Raw genomic sequence first — 21011 nt, 5'->3', positions numbered from 1 at the left:
TATTCACACGTAGCCGCAGGACAAGAAGCTGCGTGAAGCTTGGATCACGAAACTTACCTCGGGTTCAGAAATGCAACCTAACTTGAAGGTCATTCTTGACTTGATATAAATGACGCCTGGTGCGAACGCGCCGAAGACGATCATTGTGTTTCTTAAGTGCATTGATGACAGGCGTCGTTTAATTCAAGTCAAGCATGGACTTCAAATTAAGATGCATTTCTGAATACGGGGGTAATTAAGATGCATTTCTGAATACGGCGGTTAGAACCGGCAGACAGCCATCGGCTACAACTCGGGTACGCAGTAAGCACAGACGCGAGGAAGATTTCTGCTACGGCGCCGGGACTGCAATGTTCGGTGAGTAGCAGGAAACATGCACAGAGACTCTCACCCGCGCCCACTCCCCAGCTGATGTCATGATGGTTTGGTCTATGAACTTGTTGATGCTAGATACTGGCAAGTTCAGTGGAATGGAAAGGGAGCGGTAAGAAGCACATTAAAAGAAGCATGGCATATGGTCATGTTTGTGTTATGAATTAATGCACTGGATTACGATACAGACGCAGCGGGAAATCGCACACTGCAGAATACCGGTAAACATTCAGTGCGACGCAACTTGAGAAATAATATTGAAACGTCCAAGAATTTAGAAAAAAAAAGAGATTGAATTGTCGCGATGGCACCTCACAGTCGCTGTAGGCGTTAAAGTGTCTATAACGAAATTATTTTTGAACAGCTCTAATAGCATCCACTCAACAATGGTCGCTTGTGTACTGTGAAATGCTCATATTCTGCGGCCTAAAGCTCACAGCACGGTGTGACAATGTGCTCCCAGCGAAAGCGAAACATTGTGTGCGGACATGCATGCAGACGCCCAGTCAGTCGCTGTGAACCTGTGCGATCGCTGCACTGAGGCTTCATTCTGTTATGCTCCATTTGGTTATACAGACAGCCCACTATAAGAATATATTTCACATAGTTTGCTCTCAGCGTTTGCCTACCTTTCATGCAAGAAGCCGGTTCGGGAGACTCCATTGCGGCAACTGCGCGCAGTGGCATTCACTGTATGTATTCGGTTATGAGATAGCGTCTGCAAACGATTCTGTGCTTTATCAGTTTGCCCAAGATTATTATAGTGACAGCCAAAACTTCCCTCATTTTGAGAGTACTTACTTAAATGTCCAGGTGGGCTGCCACGTGGTGTTTTAATGAGCGCTGTAAGCGAAACCTGTGAGAAGCACGCCGCATAATCCCTCATACTTCAAGGGAGGCGCTTCCGGCAGATGGCGACTCCGTAAGTCCTTGCCCCCAATACTAGTGCATGAAGTAGTACAAATGACCGTTCCGAGAAATATCGCTACCAGTTTCTAATGGCACGACCTTGATGGAGCCCAATCTACTTAGATTGCAGCGCCACAACAGTATGTTTCGTCATCGCGCGCCTCACTTCAACGCATGCACCGCCCCAGCCACTCGTCCCACTCAACCATATTCTAGTGCACTCTACTTGCTGCAAAGCATGCGCCACCACAGTCGTTCGTCCCACTCAACGGTATTCTAGTACGCTGTATCTGAGACTTATGCTTAATGTTAAAAGAGCATACAGTGGCCGACGGATTTTTCGGACTCAAAAGTTCGGACCTGATGCATATTTTGGTCTTCATAAATGCACTGTCACTTGGAGCTATTGCATTTTCGTGACCAATTTTTCAGACGAATTTAAGCCCCAAAGTTTGATTTTCCAGACAAAATCGTGCATTCCGAGACTGGCTACTCGATCTTGGAGGCCACCATGATGCAATTTCCAGTGGCCCACTCTATAGCGTACAAGATTGGGAGGCACACTCAGTAGAGGTCGTGCGTCATCCTCTTCTCAAAGGCCATGCCTGCACTTCCTTAGCTAACAAAATGCTCCAGGGGGCAGCCCTTTTTCTTTCTTTTTTGGTCAGCACTATCGCCATAATCACATAATGCAGGATCTTTTTCTTTCTTTTTTTAGACCTTTTTTTTTTGTTGTTTTGCTTGCTATTTTGCACGTGGTGTGTCCTCAGAGCAGGCGGGTCTTTGAGGTTTTGTCACATCTTTGTGTGTGTTTGTGTGACTGCATTTGTGTGATCGCCACCACTCCCTGTGGCTTCGTGAGAGCCAAGCGATACGAAGTAACATGGCTTTTTTCTTCGATCTCCATAGCAATCTTCGCCGATGAAGATTGCCAACACAGTAATGCTCTTGTCGACTGTATATGGAGATGTCATTATTGTGTAAATCCAAGTAAATCTGATCACTTCTAAGTGTAGTATGAAGCAGGGCATTATTAGATATTTTTGTAAGCCGCTCTAAGCCTAATAAATTTAAATATTTTGGTTGAACAAGTTTTTCGGACTATGTTTTAGTCCCCACAAGGTCCGGAAAATTAGTCGGCGACTTAATGGATACGAGGGAGAAAAATAAACATTTACCTAAAATTTTATCTATGGTTTAAGTAGCAATCCTTGTGTAATAAATACCAAATAAATGTAAATTGGTCCTGCAATGAATATATATGAAAGGTGTGAAATGTGTTTCGTATTAAAGAGCATCACGTAACTTTAAACAAATTTTTTTTTTTATGTGCGAATGTTATCGATGGTTCTATCCGCTGTCTGTTGTCACTGAGCGTTGTGTAATCTGATTGCGTGTATGCGTGACGCGAATTGTATAGAACTTTCTGGAAGACACGCGGGCACCAGCGAATATTCTGGAACCTTCGATGACTCATGTATAAAAACCGACGTGCTTGCCCCGCAGATCAGATTTCAGTGATTGCCGACCGTGTTCGCCGCTATCTTTGTGCGTTGAGTCTAACTTGCTTTTGTGGGCACAAGATCGCCCTATGAAAAGTTAGTTTCGTCAGTCGCAGTTTTGCTGCTTTCTTCACCATCACTACCACAATATAAGTGGGGTTATTAATAATCATATTGTCGCAACGTCAAAAACGGGGGTCATAGACCGCTATTCAGGAGGCACAGCGGCGGGTCACCTTTTTAATACCGAGCGCAGCTGCGACTTCTTCTCCTGCACTGTGCCTTGACAGAAACGCTCATGCCTACTTGCGTTGTCCTATTCTTCGTCTGAGTACTGGTGCGGCATTTACATCCCTCCGAAGGAAGCATCGTCGCGATGCACAATTTAATCGGGACAACAGGACAGTGGGACAAAGTACAACAGGACCGAGCCACACACACACATGCTGTAAGAGTTGAGGAGGACGTCGGGATGAAAAACTTGGGAGGTTTATTTACATTATTTACAGTGAGAGTCAATTAATAGTCGTAGAGTCATTACGGGCTGGCAGCAACTCGGACGCTGCGGCCCATGGCAAGAAGCTCGAAAGAGATGAATCGAGGAATGCTCTAGGAATGCTCCTCTTGTTCCCAGTCTGCGTCTTTTAAGCCCTTCGGTGTCTCGAAGACACGTCACGTTCGGCCAATGGGAGAGCCCGCTCAGGTGACGCCATTTTCGGCCAATCGGCGAGCCCGCTCAAGTGTCGTCATTTTCGGCCAATGGTAGGCGCCCGTGCGATGGTGTCACACCCGGCGGAGAGGGTCGCTGTTTGGTCCCCAATTGTCCGAGGGCTTACTTCTCCCTGCGGTCTTGCCTTGCTGACTTGCAATGCGCCGTCACAATAGGCGGATGGGGGTGACGCCGCCAGGTTTTCACGGTGCATTACAGCCGTCTTGCTTCGGGACCCACTTTACCTGCAACAGTGCCAGGCTCTCGCTTCACTTTCGGGCAGAGTCAAGCAGTGAATAGCTCCACCTCCGGCACACGAAGTGGGGGCCGCCAACTTGTTTGCACGTGCCGCGCCTCAGGAATGTGGTATCCGTGCTTCTGCGCTCCTTAATTAGCTGTGGTGCGGTTCGATGTGGTCTGGCGAACTCGTAGTAGGCTCAGGAAACAGTCCCGTATCTAACAATGCACACAAAAACTAGAACAAAAAAAAAAAGCAAAAGTTAGGTCTACAGGGTACGGCTTCATCCGTACGACATGCACCACTTTGGGTAAGTGCTTGCGGCGACTGGAGCTATTGTCACTGTAGGGAACGACCTCGTAATTCACGTCGCCCAGGCGGCGGATCACTCTGTATGGCCCAGAGTACCGTCGTGGGAGTTTTTCAGAGAGTGGGTATCCAGATCCATACTTTTGTCGCCGGGAGTGTAGAAAACGGACCAGTGTTGAAGATCGTACCGTTTTGCATCTTGGTTTTGCTGAATGCAGATACATACGCGGGCAAGCTGTCTGGCTTCTTCGGCGTGCTGAGTAAATTTGTCAGTGTCGGTAGGTAGGTCATCAAACTCGTGCGGCAGCATGGCATCCAGCGTTGTCGTGGCTTAGTGACCATGGACCAAGCTGAACGGTGTCATTCCAGTAGTTTCCTGTCGAGCAGTATTGTAGGCGAATGTTACGTAAGGCAAAATCGGATCCCAGTACTTATGTTCCACATCGATTTACATGCACAGCATGTCTGCAAGGGTCTTATTAAGACGCTCAGTTAGTCTGTTAGTTGAGATGATAAGTGGTTGTTTTCTGATGACTTCTGCCACTGAGTCTGAGAAGCAATTCAAGAAGCTCGGCAGTGAAGGCAGTTCCCCTGTCTTTGACTACTTTTGGGGTACAGTGTCGAAGCACGATGTTTTCAATGAAAAATTGAGCTGCTTTGGCTGCTGTGCTTCGCTGTGTAGCTTTCGTCTCCGCGTAACGCATCAGGTAATCGATGGCAACAATGATCCATCTGTTGCCGGCTGTAGAAGTTGGAAATGGGCCCAGGAAATCCATTCCAACTTGGGCGAATGGCTGGCCCAGTACCTCGACCAAATGTAAGAGATTTGCGGGCTTACCGGGAGGCGCTTTGTGTCTTTGGCATTGCGCACATGTTTGGACATGACGTTTTACAGCAGCTGGTAGCTTCGACCAGTAGTACTTCCGTCGGAGTCGGGACAATGTTCTCGTGTAGCCTAGATGACCTGTGGTGGTTTCATCGTGGCATGCTTTTAGTAGTTCTTTTCGGAGTGATGCCGGTAAGGCAAGCAGGTACGTGCTGCCACTGGCAGAAAAGTTCTTCTTATATAGAGCATCGTTCCGGAGACAAAACGACGGCAGTCCCGTGGCATAGAGTCACGGGAACGTCTTTACTTCCGCCTTCCAAGAAATTAATGAGTGGGAGCAGCTCTGCGTCATGGTGCTACTCCTGTGAAATAGTGACGGCGTAAACAATGCCCAAAAATGCAGCATCCACGTCCACATCATCGTCACCTGCGGACTCAACGGGTGACCACAAGAGGCAGTGAGCGTAGGTGTGCCTCTTTCCTGATTTGTAAATGATGGTCGTGTCGAACTCCTGAAGCCTAAGACTCCAGCGTGCCAGACGACCAGATGGGTCTTTTGAGTTAGTCAGCCAACAAAGAGAATGATGATCGCTGACAACCTTGAATGAACGGCCGTACAAATACGGGCGAAATTGGATAACCGCCCACACCACGGCGAGGCATTCCTTCTTGTTTGTTGAGTAGTTTTCCTCCGTAAGAGAGAGTTTGGCTAGCGTAGGCAATTACTTTATTGGAGCCGTCTTGCCACTGCACCAGTACGGCTCCTAGACAAACATTGCTTGCATCAGTGTGAAGTGCTGTAGGGGAATCTTGGTCGGAGTGCACAAGAACAGGAGGCGTTTGCAGGCGTTGGCATAGTTTGCTAAATGCTACTTGCTCATTGTCCTCCCACAGAAAGGAAACATCGTCTCGTGTCAGGCGTGTTAATGGCGCAGTAATACATGAAAAATTCGCAATAAAGCGTCGGCAATAGGCGCACATCCCCAAGAAGCGCCTCACTGCCTTCTTCTCAGATGCTGTGGGGAACTTTGCCATAGCATCTATTTTGGCTGGATCAGGTCGTACAGCCTCGTGACTGACGACGTGACCGAGGAAGCACAGTTCACAGAAACCAAAATGACATTTCTCTGCCTTTAACGTCAGGCCAGCCAAGCATATGGCTTGGAGAACAGTGAGCAACCACCTTAGGTGCTCTTCAAATGTAGCTGAGAACACTGTGACGTCGTCTAGATAAAGCAAGCATGTTTGCCACTTCAGGCCTGATGGTACAGTGTCCATTAGTTGCTGAAAAGTGGCAGGCGCTGAGCTCAAACCGAAAAAAAGGACCTTAAATTCATAAAGGCCGTCGGGGGTCACGAAGGCAGTTTTCTCACAATCTCTCTCATCGACCTCGGTCTGCCAATACCCGCTTCGTAGGTCCATTCATGAAAAGTAATGTGCGTGCCGCAGCCTGTCCACTGAATCGTCGATGCGTGGCAGCGGATAGATGTCTTTCTTCGTGACCTAGTTTAAGTTGCGGTAATCGATGCAGAAACGCAAACTACCATCTTTCTTTTTGACTAAGACGGCAGGTGACGCCCAGGGACTTTTCGAAGGCTTTATCACGTCAATCTTGAGCATCTTCTCCACTTGCTTTTGAATCTCTTCGCATTCCTTTGGAGCTACACGGTAGGTATTTTGTCGAATCGGCCATGTAGTATCATTTGTGATGATACGCTGCTTGGTCAGTGATGTTTGTGCGACCTTTGACATAGTCGAAAAGCAATCTTCAAATCTTCAAACTGGTGTATCAGCTCCAATAGGCGCTGCTGCTCGGGAGATGACAGGGTGGAGGTGACGTCGACAGACAAAGGCGTCGTGGGCGGGACTGTCGTTGCTCGTAGAGCGAAACAATCTGTAACTTGGGTGATGTTGTCGCAATACGCAATTGCGGTGCCCTTCTGGATGTGATGGCATTCGTTGCGGAAGCTCATGAGAAGAACTTCCGCATGCCCGTGAGTCATGTTGAGTATGCCTCTAGCAATGGAAATGCCTTGCGTGAGCAATAGTGCAACGATTTGCTCGACAATCACATCCCCATGGTAGGGCTTCCTGCATGATACAGATACAAGGCGGCAGGATCGCGGCTGAATGGTCACATCGTCGGCGATTCGCAAACGCTCATGTTGCCCGTCATTCATCGAGTCGTCGAATGGGCTGGCAGAAAATGTCACCATACCTTCCGTAATGTTTATGACTGCGCCGTGATCTCGCAGAAAATCCATCCCCAAGATGAGGTCTTTGCAGCAGTCAGGGAGAATGTCAAAAGTGGCAACGAAGCTGGAATTACCGATGTGGATTCGGGCGGTGCATGTTCCAGTTGGTGTCGTTAGCTCACCCCTGGCACTTCTGATGTGGGGCCCTGTCCTACGGCGTGCGTCTTCACTTTCCTAATTCAGTCGGCCAGTTCTTGCCGCATAATCGAGAAGTCTGCACCAGTGTCAACAAGTGCAGTGACGTGATGTCCATCCTCCAGCAGGCTGAGATCGGCACAGGCAACGTCGTCGGCGTGAGTAGTCGTCGTCATCATGTTGTCTTCGTGGGGAGCTTGGTGGGTATTTTTGGCGTCTTGACACTGGCCTACCTTCCCCCTGGAGGTCGCTGCCATTAGTTTCCCCGGCGTGGACTAGGAGAGAGACCACCCCTGCCGACGTTAGTGATGAAACTCTGGCGGTTTGGGGAATTGTAACATACAGGTGACGGGGACTGCCAGTGACGGCATGGTGAAGCTACCTGGCTGGTCGACAGCTGATCACTGCGCGGGGCACAACGGTCATCGAAGTGCACGGAAGTGGCAGGTGAAAGGGGGCCGACTCCAGCGACTGGATGGGGGCAGTAGCGGGCAATGTGGCCTGGTTCGCTGCAGTGAAAGCAGAGCGGTCGACGGTAGGCTGTGCGCCACAAGTCGGTATGGCGAACTGGAGGTCGTCTCACAAACTCCCGTGGCCACCATGGCACGGGAGTGGTGGCAACGGGAGCGGTAGCATTGACAGGTCTGGAGGAAATAACAATGCTCCATCTGATGGCCATCACTCGAGAGTGGAAAGGCAGAGCTGAAGTCCTTTATTTTGTGTTTTGAGATCACAAACATTGTTATTTTCAAATAGAAAAGTCTAATAACAATGACAATGTTCAGGATGTTCTTGGTCATGCCAGAGGTTCTCGTGTTGTGACATCCAGAAAATTTTAGGCAGTTCCCGTTGCATTTTGTTGACCACCATATAGTTTAGCCCACTTACAACGGCCCCAGTTATAACGAACGCTTGGTTTTTAGGAATGAGGGTGGTGTTACCATCAAATATGTATTACCGCAATGGCTCTACTCCTGAGATACAATGAACATCTATGGCCGTAAACTCAACCACGCTGTATAAAAGTTTGCACTTCCTGCAGGCGTGACAGTCGAAGAGAGTTTCTGAGCTTCATGACATACGACCTTCGCCCATTCCTCCACTACTCCCCCACTTCCCCCATCTCCAAGAACAAAACAAGCAATCCAAAAGACAAAAAAAAAAAATGGAGCACTAGAACTGCAAAAGGCACACCTATTGAGCGCCGTTGGGTGCGTCGGCACTGTCTAGTGGTACTCAGCTTGTCACGTGGCATGTGTTGATTCCCCAATCCGTGTTCCACATTGTGCACTGCTACCATGGGTAGGCAGCACACAATTAATGCGTTGCTCATTTATACAGTTGTTACTTTCTTGGGGCCCGGGGTTTCTACTAGCCTCGTTGCTGCATCTTTACAATTTGGGGAGGATCGGAGGCTCCAAGACGGCTTTATCACAAGATTACGAGAGCTGCAAATCCGCCTAGTGTGATGACGGACTGTGCGCAGTGTTCAGCTTTTGCTGGGAAAAGAAAGGCTGTCATCGTCACAACAAAGAAAGCTATTCTTAATGAACTTTCTTAAGGAGCAAAGAACGGCGGAAGGGTGAAGGAATATGGTCTCCCAAAGTCGACCATTTTGACAATAGCCAAAGAAAAGGACAAGATTGTAGGTGTAAGTATTAACGCTGACCCAATGACAGGAAACCGCCTTGGGAAAGCGACCTACATGGATGTTGAAGATGCATTGTTTAAGTGGTTCATTGAGTTGATGCTTGCTCCTGAAACATTCCCATCAGTGGACCGCTGATTCTTTCCAAGGCAAGAAGCTTTGCTTCCCTTTCGGACTTTCCTGATTTCAGCCTAGGCAATGGGTGGCTGCACGGTTTGAAAGCTCGCCATGGAATAGTGTTCAAAACTGTCGTCGACGAAGCAGCCTCAGTGAACATTGAGGACGTCGATGTGTGGCTCTCCGTCAACGTTCCAACGATAGCAAGCTAGGCTCAGCAGGGCGTATGCAAAGCCAAAAGAACTGCTGTCAAAGATCCATGCCTTTAGAGGAGACACTTTTGCTGGTGGAAAGTACCATAAGCTTCGCATTACCATCCCATTGTGTATGAACGTGCACGGCAGTGACTGGTGGCCGCCATTTGTAATCGAAAATTCCCACAAACCGCGGTGCTTTGGAAGTTGCGTTCCTGTGTGCTTCAGACACGACAAAAGCTTGGATGACATGTGAATTCAGCCAGCCAAATTTGACCAGGATTTGGTGATGCAGAACAAGAAGGTCCTACTTGTGCTCGACAACTGTTCAGCACACCACATGCAGCTTTCTCTGACTACAGTGGCCATGCTTTTTCTGCCCCCGAATGCGACATCCAAGATTCAGCTGCTCCACATAGGCATCATTCACACGCTCATGGTGTCCTATCAGCGACGCATAATCCAGTGGATGCTGATAACACTTTATTGAGCAGATGGCAGTTTTTTTTAATCTTTTTGTTCACCACTGTGGAAAGGCTTAAGGCTGCCTGGATTGAGGTAGTTGTGGAGGGCATCGCGAATTGCTTCCATAAGGCAGGGTTTTTGGGCCCAGGAACAACAGACGAGGTTGTAGAACTACCTTTGATCCAACACAAGCGGAGCTGTGGTAATGGGTCATTGACACGCAACTGGCCAGACCTGATGTTGCTTGGAATGACTTTGTGGATGTGGACAACGACGCTGAGATTGCAGAGCCATGCGCTGATGAAGCCATTGCACAAGAAATGCGAGCACTACTCAAAGACGAACGCTCTAACAAAAATGTAGAGGATGCGGACCTGCTACCAGTTGCCATGAGCATTTCAACAGCGGTTAGTTACATCACGTCGATGAAATAGTTTGTTAGCAGCAAGCGCCTTGGAAAGGAGCATATGACCACCCTAGAGAGGCTAGAAGACAGTGCTTTGAAAAAGAAGACGCACATAACATACTTCTTTAAGAAATAAACTCTGTTCTTAATAGACTTTTTATTTTTGTAAGTTATATGGCAAGTCCCCTTACTATGAAATTCAGATATAACAAATGCAATCAGCGTGATCAGGTTTGTTGGGGGTCTAGGTGGAGGTCTCGAAAAGCTATTTGCTGCAAGTACAGAAATAGTATTTGGCTCAGTCATCCATGACAGTGTTGTCTAGGCTCTAGTAACTGTTTTAGGGCCTATTTAATTATTGGGCAAGATATTTTTGGCTATCCTCAGGAGGTCTGTACTTATAGAGACTAACTAGCGAGAATTTTTTTTCCTTTCTTTAAACTGGTTTTGATAGTTAAGTGTTTGTTACCAGAAGAAAGTGTCATTTTTAGTTTATTGAGGTAATTTTTTATCAGTGACATATTACAGTTTAACTAGGAACTACACCAGGAAGAAAAATATGTGTGCAGGAAGACAGTAGCAGAAGAGAAGGATGAAGCACACGATGATTGTGTGACTGCAAAATATTGTGTTTAACCCTGTAAGGTATCTGCATAGCAATATTATACTTTAAACTGTGGTGCAGTGTACCGGTATGATAAAGTGTTGTGGTTATTTTTGAGCACTGCAGTAGCTTTAGAAATGTGCGGTAGAATTTTAGGGCATGTGTGGTCCTTGCTTCTACCACGGCAGTACCACTGATAATGCTGAGCCATCATAACCATTTACAGTCATTGTGAAAAGTTGAAGCCACCGCACAAGGACCAGACATGTCGCTAGACACTGTAGCAAAGCTTCTATCGCACTCCTGGGGCCTCAAAGTAGTGAGGAGTACTAATTTTTTCGGTCTTCAGAGCTTTGCAATATTGAAAGTTGTGCAAGTGCCCCAGTAGTCAGTTTGACAACAGCACCTGCAGCAGACAAAGGGGCTTCAAAAAATGTTTTTTATATGACTTTCTGCGAGCTAACATGCCTGGAACAAGTCGCCGCTATTTATTGACTATTCTATATGCTGCGGTATTTTTCATAGCTCACTTTATTATGAGAGCAATTATATGGACACTATAGGAAATTTTCGCTGTCACCATCGGCATTGCCACGGGGCTCCACATATATTTAGGCATATGTATGCTATATGTTTATACATGCCATAAATGCAAGGTAGAGTGCTATACTATTCAACCACCAAAGTTGCTCAAACCAGTTCCTATGTTTTTGAATAAATCAATCCTCAGAATTTTGAGCGTGGCAGCCCACAAACAAACATCATGAAACATAACATTCACAGCGCATGGCTTTTATCTGAAGTCATCTAAGACTATTAAATATTAAAAGTGCAAAACAGTGTCAGTGCTCAAGCCTGGAAGTTATGTAATTTTACTGTTGCGACTCTTTACAGGCAGTATAGTGGCTTCTTTGTGATGTCATTGCAGGCCATATACGTCATCTTAAAAGCTTTTAATGGCGGCAGAAATATTGGTGCACCGGCGTATGTCGCACTGCGTTAGTTAGACCTGCGTATAGTTAGGACACTGTTAGAGTAAATCTAGAACAACACTAAATCTTGCTATTGCAGTCAGAGCTGTGACCTTCGGGCAAAACTGCCAATTTTTTCCTTGAGGAAGGTGATATTAAGATGTGTCTGGTGTGCAAGAACAAAGTAGTGTAAGACTAAAGCTGTGCTCTTTGTGTAGGATTTGCTGCGTAAGGGGAGCTTAAGACAGGTCAGCCTCACTTTTCTTGGCCTCTTCCCGGGTTGTCAGCTGTGCAGAATGAACTACTACCACAATGGGTGCGTATTGATACCTTATTCTTTAACATTTTTTTTTTCAGCCTCTTACAAAGGTGATCGAGGTTTCAGTACAAGGCAGCAACAGTGGTCCAGACCACAAGGCCTCAGCAGCACTTCCCACCATGCTTCCTAGTGAGCTCACTATTAGCCCACTGACCATGGCACCACCAGAAATATCATCTGCAGCTGTCACGAATGTGGTGACAAAGCCACTTCCAACCCGCTCAGAGGCCATTGTCACCGCCAAGGAGACTGGTTCACCATCTCCTTTCACGGCACCTAGTAAGAATGGCTTCCTTCCAAAGCTTTTAGTGGAGTGCCCAAGGGTATTGGCCAAAATGTTGCATTCCGCATTTAAACCAGTCATACCTGCAAAACGAAGTGTTGAGTGCAGTCAAATTCACTTATACCAATATTCAATTGCCAAGAAAATTGAATTATAAACGGGCTGCACAAAGAAAAAACAAAAAATAAAGAGAACGGAGGGGTCAGCTATCGGAACATTTTAGACAGAAAGAAGTATAGTCGAACCTACTGATATCATTACTGGCTTTAACTTTTAACCATACTCATATGTAACAATGAGCAGGGCACCGTGAGCTTTTGTGTGTGTTCTATGGTAAAATAAACCGCTTTCTGCAATGTTCCCATGCCGCATTATTGCCTATAACAATTAAATCTGGCTTCTTGGTGTGTGCTGCAAGGAAAAAAAATGGAAAATTCTTGAAAGAGAAAAAAAAAAAAAAGAAAAGATGCGAGCTCTGACACCTGCCCATATCCAGCGCACGCAGCATGGTGCACCGTCACTGCATCGCCAGCCTCACATACCTGTTTCCCGACTCCCATTTGCACACCTGTCACCCCTCCAATGTTCGGTGCAGTCAACTTGTGTTTTGGAGGGCTGGAAGAGAGATGAGATAGAGGCATGCTGTGCAGCGTACGCAGTACAGGGACGCCTTATGGTGGCAGCTCACTTTTTTTTTTCCTTTCAAATATTTTGCCTCTTTCTTTTTCGTGCAGATACCCAGTGGCCAGATTTGTTATAGCCAATAATGCGGCATAGAAACATTGTAGTAAGCAGTTTATTTTACCATAAAAGGCACGCAAACATTTACTGCTCATTGTTATATCCAATATAGTAATTTTAAAACTGGTATTGTTGTAAGTGGTTTTGACTGTAGGTGGATGCAGCTCCTGTTCCTTCCTCGTGTAGTAGACTTCTGCCTACATAAAGGTAAAGTGAAGACTCCTACTATCAGATGGCAGCCATGCCTGCCATCTAATAGATGCTTCTTGGCAGTATTGCGAGTGGCAGCTCATTAGCCTCTTCCCCTCCTCTCCATTTTAGACAGTGCTTCCTTTGCGAAAGAAAAAGTATGATTGGGCCAATTTGTCATTCAATATGTAGAAAAAAAGAAAAAGAAAGCTGCATACATTTAGGTCAGTGTTGTTATGGGTGGCAAGTAGCATGTGCCCAGACGAGAGTCTAAAATTAAAGTGACTGATAGTTGGCTTTTAACGAACCTCCTTCATGCAGCAGAGTGGTAGGCCTATGATTGCAACTATCTGGACCCAGAGTGGTTACTCTGCACAGTGTAGGAAGGTATCTTAAAAGGGATCTTTTATGCTGCACATAATTTTGCTGTTGTTGACCGATATGTTGAATGCCCAATTTTTCAAACCTGCTTGATTATTCTAACTTACCTGTGGCAATGCCACCTACACTGTAGAACCAGCGTATAACAACGACCAAAATTTTGGACACCGCCAATGTGTCGCTTCATTCTTTAGACTAGTGGCGGCGCGTCTCTCACCTCCCGAGCTGGTGAAGATGGGCTCATGTGCATGTAGCGTGAGAAAAGGAACACACTGGTGCGCTTGGCCTGAGTGGCCGCGGTATTGGCCGCTCCCGAGACCTCGCGGCAGCATGGCTGGCCGGGCTGGGGCTCAATAAACCGTGGACTCAATGAACCTCTTCACGCCACCTCGAACAGATTGGTTACACCGGACGACCGAGCCCAGGTATGCCTGCGTCAGTGCACCGACTCTACCAAGGCGAGAGTGATGTGGCCTCGCGCAGTCCAGCAGAGGTCCCACGGTTATGGGGTGCCCAGGAATTATACATAGACATGCCGGACATCTGGTCATCCAGCTGGACAGCCACTTCCTTATTAACAAGATTCCAGCCTCCGGCTGCGTTCTAGGCTCCAGCTGCCACCTCCCGGCCCCGACTTCTACAGCTCTCGCCATTTGAACCGTCGCGTCATTCCAGGTCTTGTCATGTCACATCGCCTAGGTCCACCCGTGCTGATCGTTGGCACACACCGACCCAAACATCAAACCTCTACTCGGTCCATGAGCCTTCTCCCTATTTCAAAGGCAGCTGCGCGACGACTCTTTCCAAGGAATTCACTGGGCCAAACACACACGCTTTCCACTACCCTACGGCCTGTCGCTCTTCTTCCTTGGATGTTCCCACAAGCTATTCGCTTTCTGTTCGGGGGCACGTCACTCGTCGCCGATTCAGAGGCTCTCCCACCGGCTTCACTAGGCGCACATTTCACTCTTGCAGGCACGGCAACACCACAAGCACAACCTTCACAATGCCTGAAGCGACTACCGCAACCGTGATGCTATCGGCATTCAACATTTCACCACAAGCAGCAGCAGGCAAGCCTTCTGATGTTCTGTGCTCACACCTTCCATGGCTGCATGGCCTACCGAAGTTTTGCAGGAGCAACTCTGCCATCTGGTTTCTTCAGCTCAAGCATCACTTCTACGTATATATTGTGAGTGACCAACACTTGGGCTATCTCCACGCAAGTTCCGAGCTGCCAGGCGGTCTTCTTTTGGAGCTCTTGACATCTACAGGCCCGGGCTTCCATGAGAACCTGTAGCAGGTCGCGATTTTGCGCTACAGCATCACTGTGGCTGCACCTTGCTCACAACCTATGCTGCCGGTGCTGCCTGGTACAGTCGAAACTCGCAACAACGAAATTCTCGCGAAAATGAAATATTTTCATATCCGCAGTGAACGACCATAGGACCACAAAATGGTATACTTGGGAAAGCGCCAATCAAGCTTTCTACCGGTGAAAAATGGAGTACCACAAGGATGCCTCCTAGGCCCTCTTTTGTTTAATGTTTTTATACATGATATCGTAATCACCGACAGATCAGTGAAGTTTATCATATATGCCGATGATTGTTCCTTACTTATGCCAGGTCCAGATGCAGATACATTAAGAAAGCAATGTGATGATTTTCTTGTGTAGTTATCCATGTGGACACACTCAAACGGCCTGAAACTTAGTGCATCTAAAACTAAAATACTTGTTTTCACAGCAAAAAATAAAACATTTCGTTTAAATCATGTCATAACCTATGAAGAACAGAATATTGAAATTGTAGAATCACATAAAATACTTAGAGTTACATTTAATAGTAACCTCAACTGGGACTTGCATGTTGTAAATATATGCAAAAAAGTTTCTACAGTCATTGGGGTGGTCTCTTGCTACCGAACGTTTCTTCCAACGCAAATAAAGTTAAACCTATATCATGCATTGTTTGCCTCCCACATAAACTACAGTCAAACCCACTTACAACAATATTCAAGTGCCACAAAAATTTCATTGTTATAACTGATAATTGTTATAACTGGGTTGCATCAAAAAATCAAAATAGGGGGATGGCGGAGCTGATGTGAGAAAATGGTGGGGAGGCCAGTGCCCCTCCCCACCACCTTCCTTCGCCTGGCTGCTGATTGTGTTCACTTGTTTAACTGTTTCCTGGGCGCTCCAATCGCGTGTAACAAGCCGCGGCTGCCGGAATTAAAGAATGGCACTGCTATAACAACTGCAAAGAGATGTCACGAGTGGCAAGTGATATGCGAGCACCACCGAAGCATCACTTTGGTGGCGCCAAAAGGGACCTTTGAAAAATGGAGAGAAGGCTGCCGCGGCAGCCTGTCAGCTTGAGAAATCCAGAAGAAACGCTGAGGAGAGATCGCCACAAGCATCTTGCTACACACTTATCACTGGCTTGCACGAGAAAAGCCTATGTCCGTCAGTCATGCATGCTTTACATGAAGCTTGCCGACATCCTTCTCCAAGGCATCGAAGTGCTCCACATAGTGCAGGGGAAGGTTCAATGGGAAAACGAAGCCCTGGAGGGACTGAATCATGCCGGGCCTCTTGTGAGGACAACGTTGAGGCAGCCTACCCTACCGCATCATCGCTGCCGTCGTCGCTGTCGCTATCCGATGCAAGCACGTTCGCGACAATCGTCTCATTGGTTAGAAGCACTTAGTTTCCAAATCTATAGCCGTGCGCTTTCTTTTCACCGGCAACTTCGTGCATTGCCGATGATCAGTGGGCAGATCAGCCATCTTCCATTTGAGCGGCGAGCCAAGCGAAGTTGAGAAACTGCGTGGCCAGGAACGACTTCGACACAACCAACAAAAACGAATGTGAGCAATTAAGCTGTTCGCAGAACTGCACTGAATGGAGAGCCAGCGAGCAACATGCGAGCAATCTGCCTAATCTGCTTGTGGCACATTTGGTGCGGTCCATTTGTGTTTCAGAGGGAGGGGCAGCGTAGAGCTATAGGCACAGCCCATTCGTGTTCTGAGGGGTGGAAGGGCGGCGGGAGAGAGCCGCGTTGAGATGGCTGGAAAATGAGCACGCAGCGGCTGTTGGAGCAGCGGCCCATCAAGCAGCAGCTCGAATTTCTCCTTTTCTTTTTTCTTTTCAAGGATTTTGCATTTCACTACCTTTCGGCTCAGACACCCAACGGGGTGTTGTATCAGGGCATTGTAGTAAGCCGGTTATTTCACCATGGAAAACATACAAAAGTCAATTTGCAGCAGCTTCTCATTGTTATAACTGAATTGTTAAAACTGGTATCGTTATAAGTGGGTTTGACTGTACTGCCATCTTGTCTGGGGCACCACAACGAAAACTAATAAGGATGAAATCCTTACAGTGCAAAAAAAGAATAATCCAGCACATTGCAAATCGCCCGCACCTCTCTCACACCAGTCCCTTGTTCGTGACCTATGATATCATTCCCGTGACAACATTGTACAACTTTCGAATTTTATGTGTACTTTATCCTTCAAACAGCCTCTTTCATGACTTCTTAACTGCAACCGCATCACTAGAACGCCATGAACATATTGTTTCCACAAGAAGTACTGATAAGTGGTATGTTACTCGCTTTAGAACTAATTATAAGCATCAGTCACTAAGATATGATCTCCCTTCAGTTTTAAATAGCTACACATTTCATACTAGGCCTATGTTAAACCAGTTGAGGCAGCAATTTCTTAACACGTAATGACAAAAACACTTAACACTGCCCTAAATATCTATGTATTGAAAAGTTTGTTGATCTTGATGTGCATTTTGTATGACCTCTGCACTGTTCCACTGTTGTAATTTCTTTTATTGTCTTTACTTTGTTGTTGAACTACTTTCCTTTCTTAGTTTTACTTATGTATGAAATGGTTTCATGTATCAGCTACATTAGTGTATGTGTAACTTTGTTGAACTTTCAAACAGTGTCTGTTTCAAGGTGTCAAATTTCAAAGTGTGGGTGCTGAACATCTAATGAGATCTTGGCTACTGATACCGTATTTAACTATGTGTTTTGTATTAGCTGCCTGCCCTTATTTTTTCGTTTAATTTAGTTTTTTACTGATGTTTACATCGTTGCGCTGCTCTACCTTGACGTAGTAGTTCTGCGGAAACCCGCAAGGTGGAGAAAGGTAATCCGTCCTGATCCCGGACCAGGACGAATTTTTCTTAAACTATGAGGCTTTTCGTTCGAGGAACCCGTACGGGTTTCTTTTGTAGCAATTACCACGAACGGGTGGATGTCTGATTTTCTCTTTATTCATTACTTCTCTCCACCTTGTGGGTTTCCGCAGAACTACTACGTCAAACACTTGCCTTTGCTTCATGTTGTCGACAAATTCGACTTCGCCTTGCCATCTGCTAGCCGCCTGGTTAGCTCAGATGGTAGAGCGGCTGCCTTGGAAAGGCGGTGGTCCCGGGTTCGAGTCCCGGACCAGGACGAATTTTTCTTCTACTATGAGGCTTTACGTTTGGGGAACCCGTACCGGTTTCCTTTGTAGCAATTGCTACGAACGGGTGGATGTCTGATTTTCTCTTTATTCATTGCTCTACCTTGATGTGGTCTCTGGGGCCCAGTCAAGCCGTTTCGCACAGCTTTTTGCCCAAGAGCTCCGACCATGTGTATGGTGAGATAAAATGAATTGAATTGATTCGATGCATTTTGTACTTGCTGACAATGAAATGTATCTGTGCTACAATCCCGCATCAATGAAATTTGCAGGAACGTAACCCCACATATTAATTAATTGTACAAGGCTAGCGGGCTCCAAGATGTGCTCAAATGGGATATCTTTGCTGTAAAATTGTGGAAAATACCACTACATTACATTTGCATGGGCGCTGCAATTTTTGTTTACAAAAACAACCAAGCGCCGGAAGGAACTATATGCACTGGAAACACTTCATGGCTGCCATCTTATTTGTTCATCGCCCGTCTTAAGCGGCACGCACATTCCTACCGGCATGTGATTACTGTTTTTGCACACCTAGTGCAGTGCGTAATGTGGACCTTGGTGAGAAAAATGCAGCAAAAAGAAGGAAATCCACGTCCCACCAAGATGGAATTGTTTATGGCGCTTGAGATAGTAGTCACAACATGGAGTGCTACGCATCAGGCCGTGATTGAGCGATCGTCCTGGAATACACACGCTTGCTTCAAGAATGCTGGTTTTGGTGCCACCCAACAAGCATCGCCTGCGGATTTGGCACCGGGCATAGGTTTGCGCGAAGAGGCTGTAATCTTGATCGATTGCCTTCGGTTATATGAGATGCAATCACTTTTGTGCTTGGCACCGGACGTGTTGGCGCGTACGGGCGACAGCGTGCGCTGGAGAAATGCTGCTGCAGGCATGGAGCGCCTTTGCTCTGTGTCCTGTGCCGAGTTACACAAAATCTCGCAGAAGTGATCATATCTCCGAAAGTAATTAACCGAGAAAACTGCTCCGTTGCAGTGGTGCCACTGCTGATCGAGGCGTGCGGCACACTTTGTACTGCCAGCAATGCAGTTCTATATCCTCCAGCAAGCTTGCCAAAGTTAAGTAATGGAATTTCGTCAGTAAGGTTTCGTTCTGCGACGCATTACCTATCTGTGCTGTCTCATTTCACAACAACAAAATTCTCATGAAAGCAAATTTTTTCATGGTGCCCGTCAATTTCGTTATCGCGAGGTTCAACTGTACTTATCTCTCGGATTGCATGAACCTAACATCTTCAATGCACAAGACAATGTGTGCCTTTGTGCGCTCTGTTTCCACTGCAGACATCCCGATGCAGGACTGGACTTCATAACGGGTGCTACGCTTTGTATACGCACACCTTTTTCATGTCTTTCAATCGTGCTTCGCACTAGGAGGGGGGCCCTGTAGCGGCACAATTATCGCCTCCAGGACTGGTGAAGAAGATGGGCTCACATGCATGTAGTGCGAGGAGGAGGAAAAACTTTATTCTCGTCAGATGTTTGAGTTCTTTGAATTACTGCGTTCTTTCTTCTGCCAGGCGGCGTGAGGTGGCCGTAAGCCCTTGACTTTTGGCAATCTCCAAAGCCCAGTTGATGGTCCGCAGCTGGACTGTGGGATCCAAGCTGGACACCGCTACCACCCAGTCCAAAGTGTTATTAAGTTGGAGTTCTGCCCTAGGTTTAGCCCAAGACAGTCGCTAAATATATGTGTAGGGTCCGCCTTATGGGCATCGCAGTTTTTGCATTTAGGTGAGAAGTAGCTCGGATATATTAGTGAATACTTGTAAGGGTTGGCAAATGAGCCAGTCTGCAAATGTCTCCAGGTAACCTCTAGGTAACATCACCATGCGATCCCTCGCTGAACCCAGGTCGAGACCTCCCACCGCCCGGCTGACGAAGCCTCGAGCGTAATGCAAACATGGCGGCTGCAAAGATGCCGCCATTCGGGCTGTCATTAATGCTCTCACTTTCATTGTTAAGGCGATTCCTCAGATTTCTGAGTATTGTATGGCCGCTGCGAAGAGAATTTCGTCAACTCGGAACCAAACTACCATTTTGGTCACCGACGCTTGATCAAGTGGAACTGGTTACTCAGTGGTTAGGTTACTAGTTGGTGGGTTGGTGAGCAGCAAGTTATTGTGGCAATCTTGCTCTTGATGTGTTTGTACCACTCTACATGGGAGATAAAGCTTGACATCAGGTGCATGGACTGGACTGACGGCCCCATGTGTGAAGTGTAGTTTGGGTCCGTGGGCAATCAGCTGGCAACTACCATGAGCACCTACTAAGTTTGTATGTGCACTTACTCGATGAAGCAGCGTAAGCTCACATGGGGGCACAAAGTCTAAAAAGCTCAGAATTTATTTTGTACAGTATAGCCTAAAGTGAAAATCCCACAGAATGAAGGTTGCACGTGGGGTAACTCCACTTCGCAACTACTTGTGACTCGCATCGAGCTGCACGAGGGAGAATGCAGAAGGCACTCATAACTTCGGCCAGCATGAAATTTCAAGTAGATATTATATTAATGACGCACAAAACCGAGCAACAGCCTGTAATCAATTTCTTCTTTTTTCTGGTCTTCTAAAAACAATGAAATTGATTTTACTGTTGAAATCTTTCTGACTGGGTCATTTTTGGTGAAAAAAATTGATCTGTGACTGTACTTGTTGATTCTAGCAACTCTAATTTTTGAGATTAATTGATTAATTAGTAGATTAATTCATTAATTATTTAGATTAATTTTTGATAATAATTGAGATTTAAACAAAGGACAAAGGCATCTTTTTTCAGCTGGTCAGACTTTCGATACAGGCAAACATCCCAACTTTTCTATCATAATAAATTTTATCTTGGCTCCAAAAAAATTCCATTTTTGACAAGCATCTACAACATGTAAGGTACAGATCGGATAGCTTATGCACTAATAGACAGCCATT

The 21011-nt window shown here is 46.5% G+C and overlaps 1 protein-coding gene and 1 non-coding gene across 5 annotated transcripts in view; both read left to right on the top strand.

Moving 5' to 3' along the window:
• Nup214 (nuclear pore complex protein Nup214) overlaps positions 1–21011 on the top strand; it is a 356899-nt gene that overhangs the window by 215589 nt on the left and 120299 nt on the right. For all 4 annotated transcript variants that reach the window (XM_055063139.2, XM_055063141.2, XM_050195519.3 and 1 more), the window contains exon 22: positions 12018–12258. In XM_055063139.2, coding sequence (XP_054919114.1) covers positions 12018–12258 — 241 coding nt within the window. The remainder of the gene's footprint in view (positions 1–12017; positions 12259–21011) is intronic.
• Positions 17982–18056, top strand: TRNAS-GGA (transfer RNA serine (anticodon GGA)). The gene has a single exon. It is a non-coding gene; the product is annotated as a tRNA-Ser (tRNA).

This window comes from Dermacentor andersoni, chromosome 1 (genome assembly GCF_023375885.2).
Source record: "Dermacentor andersoni chromosome 1, qqDerAnde1_hic_scaffold, whole genome shotgun sequence".
NCBI lineage: Eukaryota > Metazoa > Arthropoda > Arachnida > Ixodida > Ixodidae > Dermacentor > Dermacentor andersoni.
This window is presented reverse-complemented; position numbering and strand designations above follow the sequence as displayed.